Here is a 23,004-nt window from a genome sequence, read left to right as displayed (position 1 = left end):
TGCCATGGGTGAAAGGTTCAGACGCAGGTGGCTCAGTGTCTCGGGTGCATGCGCGAGTGCCTTGTCAAACTGTACCGACGCAGAGAGGATAAGATTTCGCGGGATATTCAACTCGAGAATCTCGAGGCGGGAAAGTGAGCGCAGCGCAGTGAGAGCGCAGCCATCTATGATAGAGCCTGTTAGTGTAGAAGATCAGACTGACAAGTTACACAAGTACGAGCTTACCGCGCCCGAGGTATCCAGTGTTCAATGACAGATGCGTAATTCCTTGGCAGGTTGTTTCCAGAAAGACATTAAACGACACAAAGAAGCTGTCGCTCTGCCAGTACCAACTTTTCTCCCCGAGCAGCGTGATTTTCTGTAGCGTCGTGGGCTCGAAGAGGACTTGCAGGACCGCCAGGGTGGCGCTATTGACCTCTCGGAATGTCACCTCTTCTACACCATATAGGCGGCTGCCCGACCGCTGAGCCCCAGTCAAAAGGCGATCTAGCGGAATGTAGCAGAATGTAGCTGTATATACCCCATTTGATATGTATTTGGGACCAATCTAGCGAAACCTACCGCCCATGTAGCTTTGTGGCGCCTAGAGCCCTCTTGCTTCTCCAGCAACCTGCGACCTGAGCTGCCTCAGACTGAGACACGTCGCCTTGGCCTCTGCGCTGCCCTCAAGAGGTTCCTTTCCTGTTTTGCTTGCCCTCATTTGTCTTCGCTGCGGGCGCTTTGACACGGTTCGCTTCAGACTGCCTTGACTGCGAGCTAGCTGTGTCAATGCCTCCGTAGCTGTATTCTACCACAAACCGGCACTTCTCTACACTCCCAGAAAACTTCTCTATCATGCCTCCGAAGGATCCGAGCACAAGGCGAGATCAGCGGCTTCGTATATGCCACTGCGGGATCTACTGCAAGATTCCGACAGAAGTCGCTGATACAACCTATCGACGACACCAGGATGCAGTCAAGGCAATATCCGGCACCGTCCTACCTTCTTTTGATCTAGCCACACCTGCACTTCAAGCCATGTTTGCTCAAAAATCTGCCGAGAATGCAAACTTGGCTCAGGAGACTGCTGCAAGCTCTCGCAAGCGCACGTCCACGGACCGCTCGCACAAGTCATCTCATTCTAAGCGAAGAAAAGTCATGGATGGAGTTGAAGCGGAAGGACACAATCTATCTATCTTGGGTCACGACGAAGAAGTTCAGGGTAGCGAGGGTCTCCAAGGCGGCGCACAGGGGGCTCTGCCTCATGTGCATGAGAGGGATAGATCTCCTGGCAGCCATGATCAGGTGTGTGTTCAGAATCTGCCGTTGTTGCAGTCTCTGACCAGGCCACGCTACTTGCTAGGTAGACCCATCTATGTCGACGCTAGATGATCACCACAATACGGACGCTTACGATGTACCTGTGCCCGATAGCCTGCTCCGCCAACATTCCATCGAGCCTTACTCCCTCGCTGGTATGCCAGACGATTACAGCACCAGACTCGATGCCGTCCAAGAGGATTTCCAAGAGCAGATATCCCTTGCCACGCTTGTGCTTCACGTTACGGTGGCCGACGAGCAACTAGACCCGGACACTTTCCCCTCTGAGGAGACCGGCGAGCTGCCCGTTCTCCGCATCGAAACTCTCAAAATCGCGCAGCAGTTCATCGACATGCTATCTGTTGCCTCCCTTGATGACAACAACCTTTCTTCGGAGGCATTAGAACGCCTTCGTAACCCGCCTCAGGAGCTTTTAGATCTCAGCAACGATGTACTACGACTTTTGATCGAAATTTATCTGTCTCTTGACAATGCTGCGGATGATATCTACGAGCGTGTCCGACAGTCAATTGCCCACACCCCGCCACACCTCCAAATGCTTTCCCTTGATCAAGTGAAGCGCAGGGTCCGGGAGATTAGCGGAGTTTACCCATTGTTCACCGACATGTGTGTTAACAGCTGTGTTGGGTTCACAGGCCCATTCACTGAGCTCGACAAGTGTCCCGGATGTGGCGAGTCACGTTGGGACAACAGACCAGGTGTCGAATCAAGTGCAGGTCGCAAGGCTCGTCAACAATTCCTAACAAATCCAGTTGGCCCGCAAGTGCAGGCAGCATGGCGATCTCATGAAGGTGCTTCTGCAATGAAGTACCGTCAGCAGTGTACAAAGTGGGTACTCGATGATTTGAGGAAGAACAGCAACCAGATTCTTGAGCTCAACGATTGGATCCATGGCTTCGAGTACATCGAGGCGGTCAACCGTGGAGATATCACCAAAAACTCAACCACTCTCATGCTCTCGCTCGACGGTGCACAGCTCTATTGCAACAAGCAGTCAGATTGCTGGATGTACATCTGGGTTCTGCTTGACCGAAGCCCAGATTCTCGCTACAAAAAGCACCATGTCCTTATCAGAGGTGTTATACTGGGCCCAAACAAGCCGAAGAACATCGACTCGTTCCTATTCCCCGGCTTCCCATCAGCAAAAAAATAGGTTGTAGGCCAACGATGGGTTGTTATGCAAGCGTCTAGCAGCCTGGTGGATGCTGGCAATGCAAGATCGGGCAATACCTTGCTGATATTGCATGGCCATTGATTGCCATGTCATCTCATGCCGGTATATCATTACAATTCGGGTCCCATACTGATAGAACTCGACATGCCATGACCTGGTCCCCCAGATTCCGGTTGTGATGTGACGTCACTGCGGCGAGACATGTCACCGCTGTCTTTCGCCTCCGGCCCCCTCTACGACGACTGCACAAGATTCCTTTGACCTCCCCTAAAGTCACATTTCCTTTTATGTCATGATACTTATGGAGGGCCTTCGTCACCTCTCCATTCCTCATACCCTTTACTTCCTCTTCACCATTGTGCTCGAGTCCGAGCCCTGAGCCAGCTCGGCTGGTGAGCTTGAACATCCGCGAACACCTGTGGACATCCATTCCGTCGCTGTCGTAACAACGCTGCATGGGTGTCTGCACCAGGTACTTGCCATATGCCGAGGTGCGTGCGGATCCCTGTTGTGAGTACTCTGCTGACACCTCACACAACTGACCACACACACAGTAGCCACGGCACCTCCTCCCACCCCTGTATGGAGCTATAACATGAGCACGAGGTGATATTATAAGCATGTAAGTTCGCATATAAGCTTATCTATGTGGTATCCCGATGCATATAGTGCATGCAACGTGCATATATGCACTCGACTGACCACAACTCTTGCCTATAGGCTCATGCGAGACATTGCTGCCCACCCAAGAGACGACCTGCACACCATTACCATGACCATGCCCTTGTCACCCTGAGCCCCTCCTATCATGCCACCTGCGACACAATCTGCAACATGCTCGGGAGCCTCACAGGTGCAGCTGATACCACATGCTGGCATCAGCCATAGAACATAAGTTACTTGTTCTTTCTGCGCATCACATGCTGATGCATTCTTTGCCGACCTCAAGGGTTCTCATTCCCACATAGCATAGTGCGTCTCTGGTACGTCTCATGATCCGCAGCTCTTCGCGCTCATGAAACCTCATGTTTGTGGCTCACCTAAGCCATATTGGTAAGCAACATGGGCCAAAATTTTGCTCCAAGGGGCGTCAGCTACAACCTTTGTATCTTGTGTAGCTTCATAAATATACCATTTTTGATTCTCAATTTTCCATGTGCGAGCTGATCCCAAATATATTTGAATATTGAACCAATTCATTTGAGCACTCTGGCAACTGTTTCCCAGACCGGCGCTCGCTGGCAATGCCCTGCCATGGCTGGTAAACCTTTCCAGAATGGCGAAGCTCCTCAGACTGATAAGCTGTGCAAAGCATACAGGTGCTCTATCTAGTATGGCAATGGTGATTCCAGAATGGGTTAATTTGCATTCATGGGTATCTTTATATGGCCTGACCATTCTAGATAATCAGCTAATTTTTTTGCTGATGCCATCATATCGCAGCATTGATGAAAGGGAGTCTGGCAATCTGGGATGCTGCAGCTGACCGCCTCTTCCTTTCCACTCTATTCCTTGCGTATCTCACTGCAGACAGTCCTGGTATGCAGTTCATTAATGGTCTGGTTGGGCATTCTGGGAGATTTGGCTGCCGACTGTACTGTCCCATGCGTGGACGTCACAAACCCGGGCGGGCCATTATTTTCCTGTGTGCTTAAAACCAGGTGGCAACTACAATGTCACTGGATCAATGCACAATGATATTAACCTCCGTACCTTCACTGGGCCTCGTTCTTAAGATGAAGCTGCCAAGCGATACCGGAAAAATCTAAGATATCTTCAAGACTCTACCACAATCTCGATGTACAAGGACCGGCGGCTTGCAACAGGCATTGCAAAACCATCCATCGTAAGCGCATTCCCCCGCAGCTGCATCTTTGGAATCCCAAACTGCTTTCCTCCTGACATCATGCATTTTGTGGCGCTCAATCTCACAGACTTGTTCACCCATCTATGGCACGGCACTCTAGCATGTGAAGCACCTGACCAAAAGGACCTCTGGGATTGGGCCATCTTCCAAAACTTGGAAGCTTGGCGCACTCACGGTCAGCTAGTTGCAGATGCGACGCCGTACATTCCAGGTTCTTTTGATCGACCACCGTGCAACCCTGCTGAAAAGATCTCAAGTGGATACAAGGCTGTTGAGTATCTCACCTATGTATACGGCCTTGCTCCTGGACTCCTGTATGGTGTCCTACCCATGAGATGCTATCTCAACTTTTGCAAGCTTGTGCGTGGTGTACAGCTGATATACCAATGTTGCATCACGGCAGCCCAGCTTACAGAAGCTCACAAGCTCCTAATTGAGTTTGTGGAAGAGTACGAGTGACTCTACTATCAACGAGAAGGTGCTCGGCTCCATTTTGTCTGCCAGAGCATCCATGCTATGATTCACACCGGCCCAGAGACCTTTTGCATTGGTCTGTATGGCATTTCAGCACAGTGGACCATGGAACGTGCTATCGGCAATCTTGGAAAAGAGATCCGCCAACCCTCGAAGCCATTTGCCAACCTTGCTCAGTGTGCCCTCCGACGTTGTCAGACCAACGCTATCAAGCACATGTTTCCCGAAGTCGAGCCAGAGCCGCCATCCCTCCCACGAGGTGCTCATCCACTAGACAGTGAGCATGCACTGCTGCGCAAGCATGAACAGAAAATTTCCACCCTCCCCACAGCGGAAGCTGAGGTGACGCGGAATTTTGTTGCGTCTCAGGATGTTGCTATTAGTAACAACTGGCAAAACGAGCCGTCGCTTGCGCGCTGGGCAAGGCTGCGCTTGCCCAACGGTCAAACAGCTCGCTCTGCATGGGGCGATGAAGGCAAGGACACAAACAACATCCGCATGTCTCGCATGGTAAAGGTACGTCTTCTACTGTGCTTCGATATGTGTATATGTATGCCCTTTAATAATCCCTTCTGCCTGGCCAGCTTACTCTTGACGATAAGACAGAGTTTGCCAAAATTCAGTACTACTTTCTAATGTGTACCCCACTGTCCAATACACCCCGAGGCTTTGCAATGGCCTCTATATAGGGGCCACCAGACCAAGATCTGCTTGAGAAATCATCTGGTACTGTGTGGTCCTGCAAGCATCGCGGCATGGACGGTCTTTAAGTTATTGATGCACGAGCTATCAAGTCTGTTGTTGGTATGATACCACATCCCAAAATTGATGATGAAGTACTCGATACCCAAGTCCGTGGCCGTCACTTTGTGCTGGAGAAGATGAGCCTTGATGTTATGTCATTAGCTGGTACTGTTCCCAGCGACAATGATCCCACAGATCTAGATGAAGATCCAGAGTAGCAGTAGTTGTATGTTGTTACCAAATACATTTGTACTTCTGTCTCTATTACTATATAACTGCCTTTGGTCTGGTATGAGACCTTGTGAATTGCGCACAGCTTTTGTGGACAGGCAATAGAAGCAGTAACCCTGAAAGTAATCAAACCTTCGTTGGGCTTCCTTCATTGTTCTCACCCACACCCACACCTCCCTCTGCCTCTCTGCCAAGAACTCGACAAACTCATCATCTGGGTGGAGGCTGAGAACAAAGCTCCGCAATTACACAACCCAGGTAAGTGCAACGGAGTGTCTATTGCAGCCAACACTGACCGTATTGTGCTCAACGCGTGGTAGGATGACTACCAAAGGATTGACACACAGACTGTTGTATGGGATGCAATGATGGGCTCGCATGTTTTGCGCAGACGTTAACAGACATGCTCTGGTGTGGAGTGCTGGATTTGTTGTGGTGAATGAAAGTGAGGGCCCAATGGTGCACGTGTTTCAACACGGTCACAAGATTGGTGCGCCGTTTTGCCCACCTGCGGAGCCTTCGTTTGAGTCAGCACCACCACCTGTCATTTTCCCCACTCTGCTTGCACAGCTGCATTGGAAGTCTGGAAGATGGACTCGTCATTTTCAGGTGACTTGTTGGGTTCCTCCAATGGCGGTGAGCCAGTCTTGTCCACCTTCACAAGCCAAAAATCCAACCAACACATTACCTGCCAGAGATGTCGTTGATTCCTCCCCCAGAAACGCTATTGTCCCTAATGAGAGACCTGAAAGCTACCCAGCTGACATCTTATGATAGAGAAAGCACACATACATGCTCGACAGGGCTGCCACAAATACTGACAGCCTTTCCTATTGGCCCTCGCAGGTTGTCAATGGATATTTTCATGTCACGGTTGGCTGATAACAGCTTACTTGTCAGTGCAACGCACGATGCATTGCTAACGGCCAACGTCACATATGCACAGCTATTTGAGACATACCAGCAGGGGTATCAAACAAACCAGGCACTATACAGCCAACTTGCGAGCATCCAGTGAGCATCCCTTCTCTGCTCCTTTTACAGCATGCTCAGCAAGGCTTAAGAACACAACTGAAAAGCCTCATGCAGGCTGTCAAGAGCATCGAGTAAGTCTGTCGCTCTTGAACTAATGTCCCACGCTCAGCTGCCTTCCATTCAGGGGCTCCATCAAGGATGCCCCCGTACAGGCCATGCAGATGCCGACAGGCCCACCAGGGACTATCATCGTCCCTACTGAGAACAAGGGCGACCAGCCCAATGCAAAGTTCTGGCATCAACGGGACTGGAAGCGGTACACGAAGGCGAAGCGCATGGCCAGCGGCATCAGTGACCCAGAAGCCGAGTCAGTAAAGTCAGTGAACAAGGAGCTGGCCTTTGGCTACCTAACGGATTGCAACGGCAAACACATCTCTGAAGATGACCTTGATGTAGCTTGAGCCCGCTGTCGCACAATTTATACATCATTTGATGTCGCTTACAATCCTCTTATATTCATAGAGCACCGAGCTGAGCTCCCTCCAAAGACATGGAAGAAGGAAGCCACTTTGAAGCAGCGTGAGACTCTGCGATCAGAGCTTGAGTCTCGGTTTGAGTTCATGCAGCTGTGCACCGACGGCTGGAAGAGCAAGCGTCTGGCCATCGACACACTTCCCGGCCACTGACAGAAGCACCCTGTACCACGTCCGCCGCTGGGGGAGCGATTTACCAAGCCCTCAGCAGACAACTCAAATGGCTCAGACACCAGCGACGATGAGTGCGCAGATGCCTCTACTGGCACTACGCGGCGCAAGCGGCGTTCAAACGATCACGGAACGAGTGCACCCAAACGGCGTCGCAATGCAGGTAACCAGCATCCATCAATAAATCAGGATAAGGATCTGCAGCTGCTGCCGCGAGCTCAAGCTGAAGACTTGATGGGCACGCTGCGTCCAATCAGGCAATTAGTCAATCCACTGTAGGTTTAAGCCCCTCATTTGTCACTGTTCTAATCTACCTTTACTCTAGGCATACATTATTCGATGGAGACAACAGGCCTCGACCTGAGCGAACACCTACACCAAGACCAACGCCGGGGCCAGCAGAACGCGAGGGTCATGCATCTACCGATGATGCCATGGAACTGCCCAATAATCGATTGGATTCAACTGAGGCTATCATACAGGGTGACGACACAAGCGGTACAGCTGGACAACAGCCGACAACTGGAGCCGCCGGGAGTACGAACGTGGTGTTACAGTCGATAGGTCAGCCAGATGCTGCCCACCACAAGAGAGCATCCGGCAAGGGCTCGAAACCACTGAACTTCGATGAGAACTCTCTGGTGACCGCGCGATGAGTATCTTGTCTTCTGTGTAGGATATTCTCGCGCTGATCTGGGACCTGTAGGACACTTTGTGGGATTGATTGGTGTGCGTCCAATCCCGGTGGAAGCTATCACAGTCTTTGATGGACAAAAATCAAAACTCGCAATGGAAACCTGGTTCTCGCCGCGCATGATTGACAACAAGTGAGGGTGCATTCACTTACTATAGTACTGTGTTCACAGCTGTGCGCATTAGCACATTTTGGTGTGCTAATGTACATGGTGATGCACAGCTGCGCACAAAAGTGCACGTACGTGCACTATCGACCGTGTCAAACTCGCTATCATTCCCATCAAACTTGCTATCGCCCATGTCAAACTCGTTGGGCGGCTATGACGGCAGTGCGCAAGCTTATTACAAAGTGCACCTTTGTGCACGCTGGTGCAAAATGTTGACAATCGCACAGCTAACCCGCATGATATGTACTCAGCTAGATACCCTTTGGAACACCGACGCGCAAGAAAGTGCACCTACATGCACTTTGGCCCGTACGGTAGCGCTGATGCAAGTTCGAGATTTACGCCGCCGCCCAGTTCCAGTTTGGCGACGTTGCACTTTAGTTCGTCCTCGTGCATGCGCGTGCATGTACGTGCATGTACATTCACGTTTGTGCATCTGTGTGTATTTTTGGGCACTCTCAGGCAATGTGTTGCGTGGGCGCTCACCTCTCAAATGAAAACGAGTTTTTGCATGTTTCTAGTTTACGACATGCTGATTTTTGTCCATGCCCAACCTTCATAGGAAGTGCTGCTGACTTCAAACCCTACTGGAATGATGTAGCTCAAAATGACAAGAAGCGCAAGATGGTGTGTATCAAACGATGCCCTGCCAATGGTTGACTAACTTTGACCCCTCTAGGAGTACGAGAGGAAAGCTCGGGCAATGGTATGTTGTATTAGCAGTCTCGTACCAGCCCAGAGAACGCCATGCGACTAACGTGCTGTTTTTAGAAGGCGGCGGGCAAGGGCCCCTTTGATCCTCTCAACTGACAAACGTGCGGAGGGCACAGAGCAGCGTAGGGCGGCATAGGGCAAGGGCTGCAGGGCTGCAGTGCACTGCGCGCAGGTGCTCGGAAGACTTGGACCTGGCCGAATATGGTCATTATGATATATTATGCTAAGTTATGCTATGTGGACATATGTAACACGGATAGATTATGCTATGTAGTGCAACAATCTGGCTATGCGTGCAGGCAGGTGAGGCTATAGAATGCTATATTGTGGCTAGGTGCATGCAAGGGCCTATTTCGGAGAAAATATACAGCGCTAGATACCGCTAGATAACGATACACGCTACAGAAACACGAGCGACGAATACATATAGCGTTATGTGTCCCCAGACCACATTTACATAGTAGAATATATGCGGCAACCAACACTACATTTTGGTTGTCTTCTACTAGATCGACTTCTGACTGGGGCTGAGCCTTGGAAACTACATGACCTGGACTCATAGAGCTCCGGGTGTCTGATATATTCAGATGACAAATGCTAGTGAACACCAAAAGGATGTCTAGCAACGGATCGATGTGTGATGCAGACAGCTTGAGCGTTCCACCAAATGCAGCATGCTCCTCGATGGACACAGCGAGAAAGGCTCTATCTAGATATAGCACTTCGAGCCGTGGCAGATTGCGGCACATACAGAGCACCACACTGGGCGAGCCCTTCAACGAAGCTTTGATGTGGAGCTTGCAGACGTAGCGACGAAGGTGTTCTGAGTGTGTGACGAGATCACGGAAGACTGTGTAGTTGTGCCACATCGGGTTATATGTGTAAGGTGAGGCGAGTGATTTGTATTGGATTGTGTGGTTCATGACGACTCACTGCAGAAGGTGTTCGGATGCGTAGGGCACCCAGGTGTGGCAGATGAGGCTCGCCTAATACAGGTCGGCGGCATCGAGCAGACTGATGACAGGCCAAAAGAGATCCTGCAGAAGATATGCCCATATTGGAGACATCTTCGTGCCCCAAGACTGCAGTCGTGTTCTAGTGATGTCTGCAGCGCGCAGTTCAATGAGGAAGCTGGTGGTTGGAGTCTGTGACCACTGAAGACTATGACCCCGAGCACTGGTGACCGTCTATTAATCCTCACCGCCTTTTCCTTCATCTGATCAGAGATTGTTCATGATATGTAGAAATACACCTTGAAGCCCGCTATCTGATATAATTGACCCGCGTCGCATTGCTTTATTGTTGGGGCACCATGGCTTGTCAAACAGAGTGATCACACCTTCTAAACTCGGGATACGGTGCAGGCACGTTCGATGCGACGTTCTCAGGGGCGCTCCTCAAGAAATTTGTTGTGGTTGTTCTTCCTTTCCAGAGACGCTGCACATGCCGTCTCAATTTATGAAAATGCGCCACAACCCTTGTAAGCGGCTATATATCCTTCCTGCCGATGTAATAGCCCACTGAACTGCACCGCAGCATTTGGACGATTCATGGCCAGGCGTGATCAGCACGTTGGCAGCACAGTGGTTCCTGGACTTGTTGAGTGACTCCTGCAGGAACTAGTGGATAAGATAATTGACGAGCTCAGCACCGACAGGCGAGCTCTGAAGAGCTTGCTCACTGACATGCCGACGCTGGCTGTCACGGAGCTCGAGGCACCTCTTCGCATCCTTTACACTCGCAGGGGTGAACAATATTGCGCCCGTGTTGCAGTCAGTGCAGGGCATCCAATTGACGCAGGGCATCCTGTTGAACATCGTTGATCTCACGCTGTTTATCCTGTCCTTTGACTGCTTGAAACTGATTGAGAACCTGCCATTACTGCGCGAACTCACTATTTGGAAAATCAACGACCCTGCCGAAGAGGAGTCTCTCTTGATGCTGCGACTGAAGGCCGCAGGACGGACAATTGTATTCCTCGAAGTACACCGCATTTCGATATTCTTAGTGGACTCGCTCCTGTGGCTGTTTGAATCTGTGGGCACGCTTCGTCTTTGGAGGCCTCTATCATCCCAGCGCCGTGCTGCCGTGCCCCGCACAACACGTCGTCAAGAACCTTGAGATGAGAGATGCTTACCCGAGGCTTCTACTACACATATTCATGATACTAGACCATTCAGCACTCGAGGGTCTTACTGCACAGTCTCCAAGCCCTTATGAGAATGGTCTCCAGCCTGTCTTAAACGACTTCACGCAAGCGGTTAGCCAGAGTCTCTGGGCATTCCATCTCTTGTATAGCAGCGCTTTGTACACAGATTTTGGCTCAGGCAAGTGGTGCCTGACCTCTACAGTTCTATTTCTGACAGCGATATCCAGCTCGTCTGCCCATATTGTCCTCATGCGCACACATGACATCTGTCACGTTCACAATGGACGCATCCGTGCATCACTCCCATCCTATTCGGCTGAGCCAGGCCCTCGCCTTCCTGAAATTGCTCCCGGCAGCCGTCTGCCACGTCAGGCTCGAGCTCAAGTACTACCAGCCCTGGATTCGCGGTGCAATGCTGGTCCAGAAGATACAGAAGGTTGACTGGGCTGCGATTGGCCAAGCACTCGAGGTGTATGCAAACCTCGCGTCTCTGGAGACTGGGGTTAAACGCACTTATCATACGCCAAACCACAAGATGATCTCTTTGCACAAGCTGCTGTGCTCGAAAGGCTCCCCGCACGGCTAGGAGCTGTTGTCGTTTTTATCTGAGAGCTCCTCTCGTCCCCGCATATTTTTGCTGTACAGATACTCTTGCACAAAAACCAACGCAGTAGTTGACAGATAGATTCGGGCTGAGGGCTGCCGTGGTCTCTGGACAGTTGCGACTATACCTTCCAAATGTGGCACGCAGGGCAACCACGTGATCTAGGGCAGGCCACCTTCTTAACACGACCTGAACACACACATGCAACGCCGACCGCGATTTCAACCGTCCACGTTCCCCAACACTGTTGTCCTTGCGCGACACGACACCTATCTCGCACCTCTGTGTTATCAACTTCTCATCACTCGTCGTCGCACACCGGCCTAGCGCGGTTGTGAATGCTCTTGGTGGGACAATCTAAGGGGCCTTTGTGTCCATCTGGTACGTGGCGCATTCCTCGGATTGCTAGCTGACAGCCCATGTCGTTGCTCCATGACTAGAAGCAGATAGGTGCCTTCGGTTTGATTTCCTTGCTGCCATGCCGCCGAAGACCACCCTCCATGCTGTAGCCCTCCAGCAGAAGACTATCATCACGCCCTTGTTTCTGGCCTGCACAGGCGACAGGCTGTCGATTCTGCCGCCTATTGAAGATGTTTCTCAATTACGCCGAAGGTGCTGCCCTTGAATATGAGCTCCGGGCGCAAGGAAGGTGTTTTTGCGGCCGGCGCCATCAGGTGCGCTTTTCTAGTGGCCTACGCTGTTCATTGCGGCACCTCTGGCGAACTCAACCTTTGTTGTCCATCTACTCGTGGCTTCTGTTCTGCTTTATAGACCGAGAATCACTTTTTCGATGACGCGCAGCGCTATCTCGGTGCCGAAGCAAATTTGAGGGAGAGCATATGAACAAATCAAAGATGGCCCTGCCATTAGGTGCGCTGTTTAATGCATGTACCTGTGGTTTTGCACGATTCCTAACCATAGATCTTACCAAAGCCATTATGTCCAGGCCTCGCCAAGGTTCTGCAGCTCTCCTTCGATCTAGGCGCTCCATTTACGAATGTCCAGTGTCGAGATCGCTGCGCAGCAAGCGTGAAGATTTGACTTGCGTGTAATGTTCCCTCGTGTACGACGCTCAACGCAGGTCCTCCGGTTGTGCAGCAGTGAATGCTGCCGGGACGCGGTTGTTTCAGTTCATTGACCGGTGGTAAACGATAACTCCCGGAATCCCAGAGAGGCGTAGCTCTGAAAACGTATTGCTGTGAATACCTGTGTACGACCTTGGACCATGTTGATCCATCAGTCTCAGGTGCGCGTATGTCTCGAGCCCACAACATATTGAATGTATTACTGACAAGACAATGTCACTAGGCTGCGTTGCCTTATATCTTAATAGTACAGTCATGCGTGCTCTGCGAAGCCGTCCCAAATGAATACCGTGTCTCTTGGTCTCTTCGGGCCCGCTCTCTCCACCTGTTGTCTGGCCGCAGTGCGAAACACAATTATGGGTCGTAGCAATCCAACCGCTCGACGGTTCGTGCACAAGTTGCTGCTTTGTCAAATTGTTGATAAATTTTCCACCGTTGATACTAAACGCGAACACATCTGAGTCCTCCGAGTATCGCACGGACAATTTTGGCTGTCGCTCTCCCAGCATCTATGGACCTTCACTGGATCCTGCGCTGCCCTCAAACTTTTGTCACCGCAAAGGGCAACATCCTTTGCATGAAGGCTCTGAATCGTTGCCGCCAACCCCCTGGACACTTTACCCAAGGCCTGCCAGATTACGTGCCCGCCCGTGCTGCAAACACACCAAAGTGCTGTCTACCTGAATGCTCCTCGGCTCCTACGCTGTTGCTGCCACGGGGCTGTGCAAAGGCAATTACAGTGGTCATCTGATGGTACATCGAAGAGCTGGCCTCCCATTGCTGATTCAGGTTTCCATGCAGTACTGGTGACGACAGCCTGATTTGACCCTCAGACATCCCTCCCAACAACGTGCACAAACCTCGAGTCGGTCACGATTACTGTCCAGAGGATCTTCTCGTTTTACATGCGGTCAATAATCTGACACCCGTTTTCTCCGCGCTGTCACATGTGTGGTTTATACGTCTTGCGACAAGCTGTTTGTCATGGCTACAATGACGCCTTTTGGGGCATCATAAACATATTGGATTAGCACACGGCTGGGAAAGTGTTGGAGTTAATGGTCGTGGACTTGGAAATCTGGATATAGGTGGCTCAGATTAGTAGGGCTAGCCGCTTGTTTTAAGTATCTCGCACCCGTATAGTTACATGGCACAAGTAGCTACATTTACACAGAAAGGCCAGCCTCGCATGCTCCACTGTCCGTGTTGTTTGCTGCTTGCTGTCTCCACGGACAAGTACAGAGACGGAGAGCCTTGAAACTTGAGCTTGAACGATGAACAACAAACAACAGGTCCATCCAAATTTGGACCTCTGTGTTGCTGGCGTTTGCCAGCTGAAGGCAATTAAAATGCATCTTCTGCAGCGATCTCAGACTACATCTCCCAGCTTCCTCGCTCCACTGCCTCCTCAATGCGACCCAAGCTGGCCTAAGCTTGACAGCCAACTGGCCTTACTGCAACAATCGGCACGACACGGCACCACAAGACCTGCAAATGAGCTTGCCGATGGTGATTTCGACCTTCCACGTTCCATGGGCCCTGTCATCCTTGCAAGCCCCAGCTGCAGCTTACGTGATATAGCACCTTGTACGCATCAATGTCTTGCCAACTCCTTTGTCACTTGCTGTTGCACATGCTGACCTCGTGTGCACGCCAGCCCTGGAGCTGGTCATGTAGGATGCACGCCTGGCAGGCTGGGGGCTTGCGCTTCCAGCTGGTACGTGACACACTGCTTCTTTTGCGTTGAATCCCGGCCTTGTGCACAGGCTGCGCGCCAGCTCTGCAGCAATGTTGGTGGGACATACTACATGTGATAGGCTAGCGGTACGCGCATCCATCCGGTAAGTTGCACATTGCTCGCATTGCCATTTGACAACTAATACCGTCGCTCCATGGCCAGATATACTGAAGTAACCGCATATATCCAGTTCAGCTCCCTTATCGTCATACCGCCAAACATCATCTTTGCTGCCACAGCCCTCCAGCTCAAGACTATTGTCGCACCCTTGTTTCTGTGCCGTACGAGCAGCAAGCTGCAGACGGTGGCCTGACCCTCAAGGTACTATGTTTCTCAATCAAACACCTGCCACTGCTCTTGAGCACGACCTTTGGGCATCCAGTCGTGCAACGAGGAGAACACTTTTACAGCCAGCATGGGGAGCCGCGCTTTTCCAATGGCCAACTTACTGTTTACCACCGCAACTCTAGCAGACTTTACCCATCGTCGCCTGTCTCCTCCCTGGTGGCGATTAATCTGCCTTGTGTGCCTGATACTGCTTCGATGATGCGCTGCACCTGGCCTGTCACGGAGGCGGATTTGAGGTTGAGTACATGAGTCAAGCTCATATTTATCCATAGGTATGCTATCCAAAGCACGCACTCATAGTTTCTTACCACTTCTGACAAGATATTTTGCCAGGATTGCTGTGCCCAACCCTCACCATTGTTTTGCGATCGGCCGCAGTTCACTACTCGTTCCTTCGGCCCAAGCGCTCTGCCTACGAGATGTGTACGATGCCAAGACCAGCGAGCGGCAAGCACGACGATCCATCTGACATGCTTTGTTCCGTCTTGTACGATACTCAGCGCAAATCCTTTAGTGGTGCAGCAACGGGCGCGGCGGCCTTGAGTCACCGGCCAGAGTGGAGAACGGTGCCTCTCAGGGCCTCGGGGAAGTGAGGACCCAGTTATGCATCGCTCCGAGAATCTGCGCACGGCTGTGTGTTATGTCAATCCGAGGGCCTCAGGCGCAGGTGTGCTCCAAACTCACAGTGTGCCAAATGCGTTGCTGACAAAACGACAAGACTAGGCTGTCGCGCCTCATATGTCGGTGATACGATCAAGCGTGCCCTGCGGAGCCACCACAGAAGAACACCATTCGTCTCGGCCTCTTCGCACTCTTCGCCTCTTGTCCGGCCGTGGTGCAGAATTCGATCACGGAACCTGGCAATCCTGCCGCTTGACAACATGCACATAGGTCGCCGCCCTGTCGAAGATGTTGGCCTCTTTGTCCATCTACGCCGGCAAGTCCTTTCTATCATTCATAATATGCACGAACGCATTGTAGCCTTTTGGGCGTTGTACAGGTAGTCGCAAATCCAGCTGTCACTCGTTTGGCGTCTGCGGACGTTTGCAGAATCTTGCACTATATATCCTCGATTTTCTAGCACTGCAAAGGCTGACATCCATGGCACGGAAGGTCCAACCACTCAGGCGTCATACTTGCGGCTCGTTGGATTATATACTCGCCCTACACCGTGAGCATATGGTAGTGCCACCCAGGTGCTCGCCAGGTCCTGCGATGTCGTTGATGCGGGATCGTACGAAGGCAAATTTAGTGGATATATAATGGTGCGCTCAAATGCTTGGCTACATTCTCATGTTGCTGATTCACGTTCTTATCCAGTACTAGTAGACGAGAAATTAAATATATACCATTGGTTATGGTAAAGAATTGTGCATGTTTGTAATATTTGTCTGGCAGCCAAGCACATCAATCAAGTACGATAACAAAGCAAGAAGATCTGTGGCTAATGTCCTTTGCCGTGAACATGATGAGGATTAAATAAGAAAAATGTAGGTCTGTTCCTCGCGGTCCAGCTCACCCCTTCTGTCTACAGCAGTCCAGCGCCGCATCCATCCTTGTACCAACTCTCGCCCTCATCTCAATGCTTCTGCAGACCCTCTTGCCGACCCTCATGCTGCCTCTTGTGCCACCGCCACCACTGATCCCTCTCTATCTCTAGATTCCTTCCACGTGGTCAGCTTGATTAGGTTCCTCCAGGGTGCCTCGCGCATATGCCGACGCAAGGCCCATGTCCAAAGTGGCCGACTTCAGTGGCGCAAGGGGCACGCCATGTGTTGTGTGCTTCTTTGGGGCGACACGAAATTGGGAGCTCTGGCGTGCCATATGCAAACAGAGAAGGGACCAACAGCTCGGGGATGTCGCAAATGTGAGGAATGCGGGCAATCCAGCGGTGGCAGATGTCGTGGTGCAGGTCACTGTATGCCGACCGCGACTGCGCAGACACGATGGGATGGCCACTGGATCTGGAGACGGCTGCGAGGATGAAGTGGAGACGTCGCGTTTGCTGATTGGTGCCATACGCAGCTGTCTCAGAGGCACTGTTGGGATGTTACCGGGGAGAGGGAACAAAGGTTGATGCGAGGAACAGGACATTCATGTCAGTGAGAGAATTTTGCGAAGGGAGTGCAATGTGCGAAGCAGATAGTAGATGGTGACGTGGTCAGGACGCGCAGGGAGAGTCCGCAACGCTACTGTGGAGTAGTATCCGATTCTTCATCGTCCTCTGACTCGTGTTCAGAGTCTGTGTCCCCCGATACATCTGACTCTTTGCTGTCCTTCAGCAGCTCCAGATACCAATTGTCCAGGTTATCATCAAACTCTAGAATTAGCCTCCCTTTCTCTTCAAGCAATTGCAGGGGATTAGGGACGACCTTCCTGATTCCTTCGAATAATCTCGGACCAATCGCAATCCAGAAGGAAAATGTGAGCGAAGGATTGTCACCAGTGAATATTGCGGCAAATGAGCGATCGAGAGATGCCAGTGCATGCGCAGTGCCTTTGACCGTGTTGCATAGTATGTCAAGCTTGATTCTGACTTCTTTGATATGCCGAAGAGTACCCCTGACCCTGGTGTGTCCTCCGTACATATTTTAATGATACAGGCACAGGGACGCCAGCCTGCATGAGTGACAATGCCAGAAACAGGTGTGAGTCACAGAAACTTGTCCAGGCACCCAATAAACCTCACCAAATAGGGTCAGAAATGGTGTATCCAATGCGGGAGCAACCAAGACTCCAAACTTGCATATCATTGCACCGTCAGAGTGATTGTGCTGACTACACAAATGTTGCCCTAGAGCTTGAGTAATCTGTACCAGGGCCTTCTCATCGACATGATGGATTTGCAGTGGATGATGAGAGGTGCCAGGCTGTAGCGGGTGGTGTTGTGAGACACCATTTGGCGAAGGGGTGAAGTTTGGTGTGCCTCTGAGTCGAAGTGAGACAAATATCAGAATTGTATTTGCGGGTACAAAGCAGTATTCCAGTTCAAAATACTGCAAATTTGTCAGAACGAGTCTCGGTGGCCAGAAGAATCGTTTGATGGCCTGCAAGATCTCTATGAGCTTGAGGTGAATGTGTTGGATCCGAGGCTGGGCGCGGATGATACCGAGGAGCTGAGTCAGAGATCTGAGCTTCATCTTGTATAAGCGTAGGCGGGTAAGGTGTTTCAATGGATGAAGAAGGGTAAGGATCGCAGCCTCAATTCGAGGTGGAGCCTCTTGTACCACAGTCAGAGGAGACCGCGAGTCACAGCTTGTGTACTTGATATTGTTGGTTTGTTGAAGATGGCCACCCACAGACAAAAGAGTTAATGCCAAGCTCGGAATAGGGAGCTTACCATCTTCCGGCTCTCTACCTCTATCAGTACCTATGTATACCTTGTGTGGAGAATTCAAGACCTTTGTGGTCTTGAAAATGACGCACAAGCAGTGAAGTTGAGCCAGAGTTCGAATGCGGAGCTCGCTGAATATCATAGGGTGGCATATTCTCTGCCAGGTGTGGTTGACCATGGCAAGCAAGGTCAGAAGTGAGATGCGGCCAATACTGCTTACGATAGAGTGTTTGAGCTGACTCCAATAGCACATTAGACAAGAAATGGCTTACATGTCCTCTTTACCTACAATGATTTCTGCAGCAAGTATAGTGATCATTGTGATGATCTTGTCGGGTAACGACCCAGCACTACACTCAAATCGCTGTCTCCTCTGCTTGAGATAACCTTCTGCAAAGTGTGCCATGTCAAAGGCGAAACTATCTTGCCCAAAGTTGGCAGTAGTGCCCAAGTGAAGCTCCGGTGGAATTGGTGTGTTGTGATGATTCTTAAGGGTCATATAGACGACCGGGCGTAGCCGTGCCATTGTTGAGCTCAAGAGTTTACTGGCATCCTGTGAAACACCTAGGATACGCCATCGAAGATTATGAGCCCGAGCCCTACGCACTATTCACAATGGTGTCTTACCAATATGTTTACCATTCCTAGTGCAGAATATGTAATCTTCAGGGCGCGAGAATCCACAGCCTAGTATATCTCCTGCTGCAAGGATGTGCAGTTGGCTTATAACTAGACCAGCCATGTCTCAACCTCCATGAGCTCACCTGCAATGGTACTTTCCCCAGGAAGGAAGGATGCGCCTGCTACAAATTTCTTCAAATAGCCCGAGTATGGTAGGCCTGCTGCAGGCGGCGATCCGGATTGTAGTAGGTCTTCGCAACTCCAGTTCTCAGTGACCATGCTGTATTTACAACGCTCGTCATTGAAGATCACCGTGAAGGCAAGTTGGATACACACGCCATTGTTATACTAAGCAAGCAAGAAAACACTATCAGTGCAAGTACTAGTTGTAGCTAGGACTTGTTAAATTGTCAGCTCACCTTGAACCATCATCGCAGAAGAGTGTATTGATGGACACTTCATAGTAGTAAAACAGATAGTCTGGGCTAACAATGTGTTCTGCGATATATGCTTTTGATGAGTTCATGCTGAGGTGGTCATTGAACGTCGTGTAAACTGTGAGTTTATCCTGGCTAAAGATAGTGTCTGAATCTGCATCAAAATATGTAACCGTGCCCCACTTCTCTGGCAATGCCATAGAAGAGGAAAAGGGATCGGGAAGGCCTTTATCCAATACCATGCCTTCAAGATAGCTATGCGCATGAGGAAAATTGTCGAGCGGCAGCATGACGAGGCGTGGCCAATGAGACTCAGAGAGAGCCACGATCAGGAGAGGGAGAGGAAAGCAAACTTTACCACAACACTCAAGTATAGCACATCTTATAGGATGCATGCACAGCTTGTACACAAGTGAGAAGGAGATGTCGTAGATGCACTGCAAAGCTCTATGAAGGTACACAGCCTTTTGACGTACTGCATTATTTCCTGGTAGTGCAAATACCACCACATGTAGGTGCAACGTGTACGATATCGTATGCAAGGCCAGCATGCGGAGACGAATGAGTCATTGAATTGATGGTGCACTCCCCTATCAATAGTTATCACTGGTTGCTTCTAAAGCGCCGTTGTGCACTGCCCTGTGCCGCCACCAGCTTCTCATGGGTGCCAGTATGTTGGATGCAACCAATGCATAGACGTTGCGGATCTGTGGTCTGTGACAACTTTCGAAGCTCAGTGACCTGGGCAAGAGCAGAACAATAGGCCACCTACCAATTACTGCACATGTTGTGGTAAGATCAGCGTAGTCAGATTGGGCGTGAATGTAGCACTGGCACCAGCGTCTGCATGGCTGTGGATGCCATTGCTGCCACAGGAGGAGAAGATAGCGTTGAAAGCAAGGCCGGGATAGTCATAAAGGCCATGCAATCAATAGGCGAAGGAATGCAGAAATTCTCGCACCAGGTTACACCCCAGAGTTGTAGTAGCATCACAATCAGCGGTGCACTGGTCGCATGCTTCCAGACATGAATGGGCCCCAATGGGCCATGGCAATCAGCGAATCACAAGAAGTCTAGCAATGGGCTGGATGACATAGGAAATCTGTACATGTGCACTGGATTGCCGTGAGATGAGCATTCACATTCTGGTACTATAGTCTACGTACGAGTAGTTACTCAGTAGCAGACCTCAGAGAAGAGAAACTTGGACACACATTTTATAGTGTACAACGAGAATTCCTGATCGTCACTCGTGCACAATATCGACTTCGTGCCCTTATCCATCCATTCAAGCTCACATCCTCTCTCTTCTGCGTACCATTATTAAACCATTCACCACTTTCCAACGCACGCTGGAGTATTTGAGAGCCTAGTGTTACAAGCAGAGGATGCGTTCAATAACCTGCCAGATGTCATTCTCATTCACGCCATCAGATTGATGATACTCGTGTTCGCTGCACTGCTAATCACAATGCTTGACCTGGTCCCGTACCAATGCTTATGCGCAGTGCCGGCCCTTCTGTTGCTGCAGTGTTCTCATGCGCATGTGGTGGCTGGGCCTGAAGTCTGAGCATCTATCCGTCCATGTGTTCCGCGTGCAAAGCAGAACATACCCAATAAAATGCCCCCGGGGTATTCTGTGAGTACGTAATGAGTGGCAGCAGGTTCTAGCTTGAGAATGACATAATACAAAGGAGATTATGGAATCATTGTGCATACAAGAAATAGAAAACGGTGGTGAGACAAAGACACGAGTACGCGCCGTGAGCAGAGTCTGGGTGACGATGACGCTACGTGCAATCGTAGAGGAAGAAGCACACCTGAAATTGCCAAGTATCGCATTGAAGCATTCAAATAAAGTGAAGTTCTGTGTTGAGAAAGAGAGGTTGAGGAACGCAGCTGCTGCCTGCAGTCGTGGTTGTGGCGCAGAGCCACGACACTTTGAAGCATCTGCGGTGAAGGATTGGTGATCTCGGTGTAAATTGGTGCATCAAAGATAGAGTGCCAAGCCAAAAGCTGACTTCAACACTGCCCTCCCGCTTCTTCCACAACCAGCTGCTAAATCTCCTGGCGTTAATTCGACAGTCTCAGGTGCGCGCATGTTCCGAACCCGCAATGTACTAGAGACATCACTGACAAAACAATGAGTCTAGACTGCTTTGCCTCATTTTTTGTTGGCACAGCCAAGCGTGCTCCATGAAGCCACCCCAGAAGAACGCTGCGTGCAATGGCTTCTTTGCACCTGATCTCTTCACTCCTCCTTTGGCCACCGCGCAGAACACAGTCGCAGCACTTGGCGATCTGACTGTTCAACGGCGTGCACACAACTCGCAGCTTTGTCAAAGACATTGGTGTAACTATTCATTCTCCCAGACAAATTCTTGCTACTGATGATCATACAAGCGAATGCACAGGAGCCCTCCGAGTAACGCACAGGTGATCGCAGTTCCAGCTGTCTCCCGCCTGGTATCTGTGGGTTTCCCCTCCGGTTCTACACAGCTGTTGATCTTCTGGAGCCGCGACCAGTGACATCGGTCGCATGGAGGCTCCGACACATTGTCTGCGACCCGTCGGGTGCCGTGCTTGGGGCCCACCAAACTGTGTGTTCACCAGCTCCTGTGAGGTTACTATTGCGGGTCTGAGTGGAGGCAAAGTCAGTGAATATTTGATAGTACATTGGGGTTCCTGTCTATGCTGCCGTTTGACTTATTTGCGTCTCTGCAGTATTGTTAGATGAAAGTGAATAAATAACATCTTTTACTGGGATCATCCACGTGTGTTTGCATTTGTCTGGCTATCAAGTGGTATGTCAACCAAGTGCAATAGTATAGCAAGCAGAACTTCAAATGCCATTCTTTGTGGTAAACATGATGGAGTTAAACTTAAGTAAGTAGGTTTGTTTGTTTGTTTGTTTGTTCTAGTCCAGCCCATCCCTTCCATCTGACAGTGATCCAGTGCCGCATCTGCCCCTGTACTGACCCTCACCCTGACCCCGGCCTTCACGCAGATCCTCGTGCCAACCTTCACACTACTTCTCGCACTTACTGCGCCTCTGCTGATCATCCCTCACGCGAACTTCTTCCTTGCGGCCAGCTCGACCGGGCTCTTCTAGAGCCGCACGCACACGCGCCAATGACAGACCAGGGTCTGAAGTGGCCGACCCAATGAGGCGAGGAGCTCATAGTGTGTTACGCGCCCTTGCGTTGCAATACAAAGACGGGAACTCTGGTGCGGTATGCGCAGGGTGGAGGAAGGAGCAGCTGCGCAGTGGAACATCGCAGGTGTGATGGGTGCAGATGACATCGGCGGCAGTGGTAGAGGTCATGGTGCAGGCTGTCGTCCGCTGGCTGTGAGTGTACGTGTGCGATAGGATGGACACAAAACCTGGAAATGGTTACAAGGACAAAGTGAGAACATCACGATTGCTGATTGATGTTGTGCACGGAGTAAGGTCATGGCATTGAGCATGGAGAGGAGTCTGTCTCCAAACTGCATGAGACACCTCTACTTTTCATGCCGAAATTTGCAGGAACGTAGTCTGCGAAAGGAGGGGAGGACCAAGCTTCGCCTGCTAAAGGTGAGCATGGTGCAATGTATCTAGCTTGCAATTTAATAGGGGTTC

The 23,004-nt window shown here is 50.7% G+C and overlaps 6 protein-coding genes across 6 annotated transcripts; 4 read left to right on the top strand and 2 right to left on the bottom strand.

Moving 5' to 3' along the window:
- Positions 1-834: 834 nt before the first annotated feature.
- On the top strand, positions 835-2,473 carry PHACADRAFT_196318 (uncharacterized protein; the record flags this gene model as incomplete). The annotated part of the gene is made up of 2 exons (XM_007396527.1): positions 835-1,284; positions 1,343-2,473. The coding sequence occupies 2 exons, from the start codon at positions 835-837 to the stop codon at positions 2,471-2,473; spliced, it is 1,581 nt and encodes a 526-aa protein (XP_007396589.1).
- Positions 2,474-4,940: 2,467 nt separating this feature from the next.
- On the top strand, positions 4,941-7,246 carry PHACADRAFT_209723 (uncharacterized protein; the record flags this gene model as incomplete). The annotated part of the gene is made up of 3 exons (XM_007396526.1): positions 4,941-5,351; positions 6,900-6,916; positions 6,970-7,246. The coding sequence occupies 3 exons, from the start codon at positions 4,941-4,943 to the stop codon at positions 7,244-7,246; spliced, it is 705 nt and encodes a 234-aa protein (XP_007396588.1).
- A 4,190-nt stretch (positions 7,247-11,436) lies between these two features.
- Positions 11,437-11,801, top strand: PHACADRAFT_209722 (uncharacterized protein; the record flags this gene model as incomplete). Its single annotated transcript, XM_007396525.1, has 1 exon — positions 11,437-11,801. The coding sequence occupies exon 1, from the start codon at positions 11,475-11,477 to the stop codon at positions 11,799-11,801; it is 327 nt and encodes a 108-aa protein (XP_007396587.1). The 5' UTR covers positions 11,437-11,474.
- A 2,545-nt stretch (positions 11,802-14,346) lies between these two features.
- PHACADRAFT_257353 (uncharacterized protein) lies at positions 14,347-16,255 on the top strand. Its single transcript, XM_007396524.1, has 5 exons — positions 14,347-14,623; positions 14,692-14,745; positions 14,805-15,262; positions 15,324-15,657; positions 15,709-16,255. The coding sequence occupies exons 2-3, from the start codon at positions 14,693-14,695 to the stop codon at positions 14,953-14,955; spliced, it is 204 nt and encodes a 67-aa protein (XP_007396586.1). The 5' UTR covers positions 14,347-14,623; position 14,692; the 3' UTR covers positions 14,956-15,262; positions 15,324-15,657; positions 15,709-16,255.
- An 875-nt stretch (positions 16,256-17,130) lies between these two features.
- On the bottom strand, positions 17,131-17,578 carry PHACADRAFT_209721 (uncharacterized protein; the record flags this gene model as incomplete). Its single annotated transcript, XM_007396523.1, has 1 exon — positions 17,131-17,578. One exon carries the CDS (start codon positions 17,576-17,578, stop codon positions 17,180-17,182), a length of 399 nt encoding a protein of 132 aa, XP_007396585.1. The 3' UTR covers positions 17,131-17,179.
- Positions 17,579-18,592: 1,014 nt separating this feature from the next.
- PHACADRAFT_29181 (uncharacterized protein) lies at positions 18,593-19,224 on the bottom strand (the record flags this gene model as incomplete). Its single annotated transcript, XM_007396463.1, has 3 exons — positions 18,593-18,888; positions 18,952-19,026; positions 19,089-19,224. 3 exons carry the CDS (start codon positions 19,222-19,224, stop codon positions 18,593-18,595), a joined length of 507 nt encoding a protein of 168 aa, XP_007396525.1.
- Positions 19,225-23,004: the final 3,780 nt, after the last annotated feature.

The sequence above is a fragment of the Phanerochaete carnosa genome, assembly GCF_000300595.1.
Source record: "Phanerochaete carnosa HHB-10118-sp unplaced genomic scaffold PHACAscaffold_6, whole genome shotgun sequence".
Lineage (NCBI taxonomy): Eukaryota > Fungi > Basidiomycota > Agaricomycetes > Polyporales > Phanerochaetaceae > Phanerochaete > Phanerochaete carnosa.
Note: the sequence above shows the minus strand (reverse complement) of the source record. Positions and strands in the feature narration are given on the sequence as shown.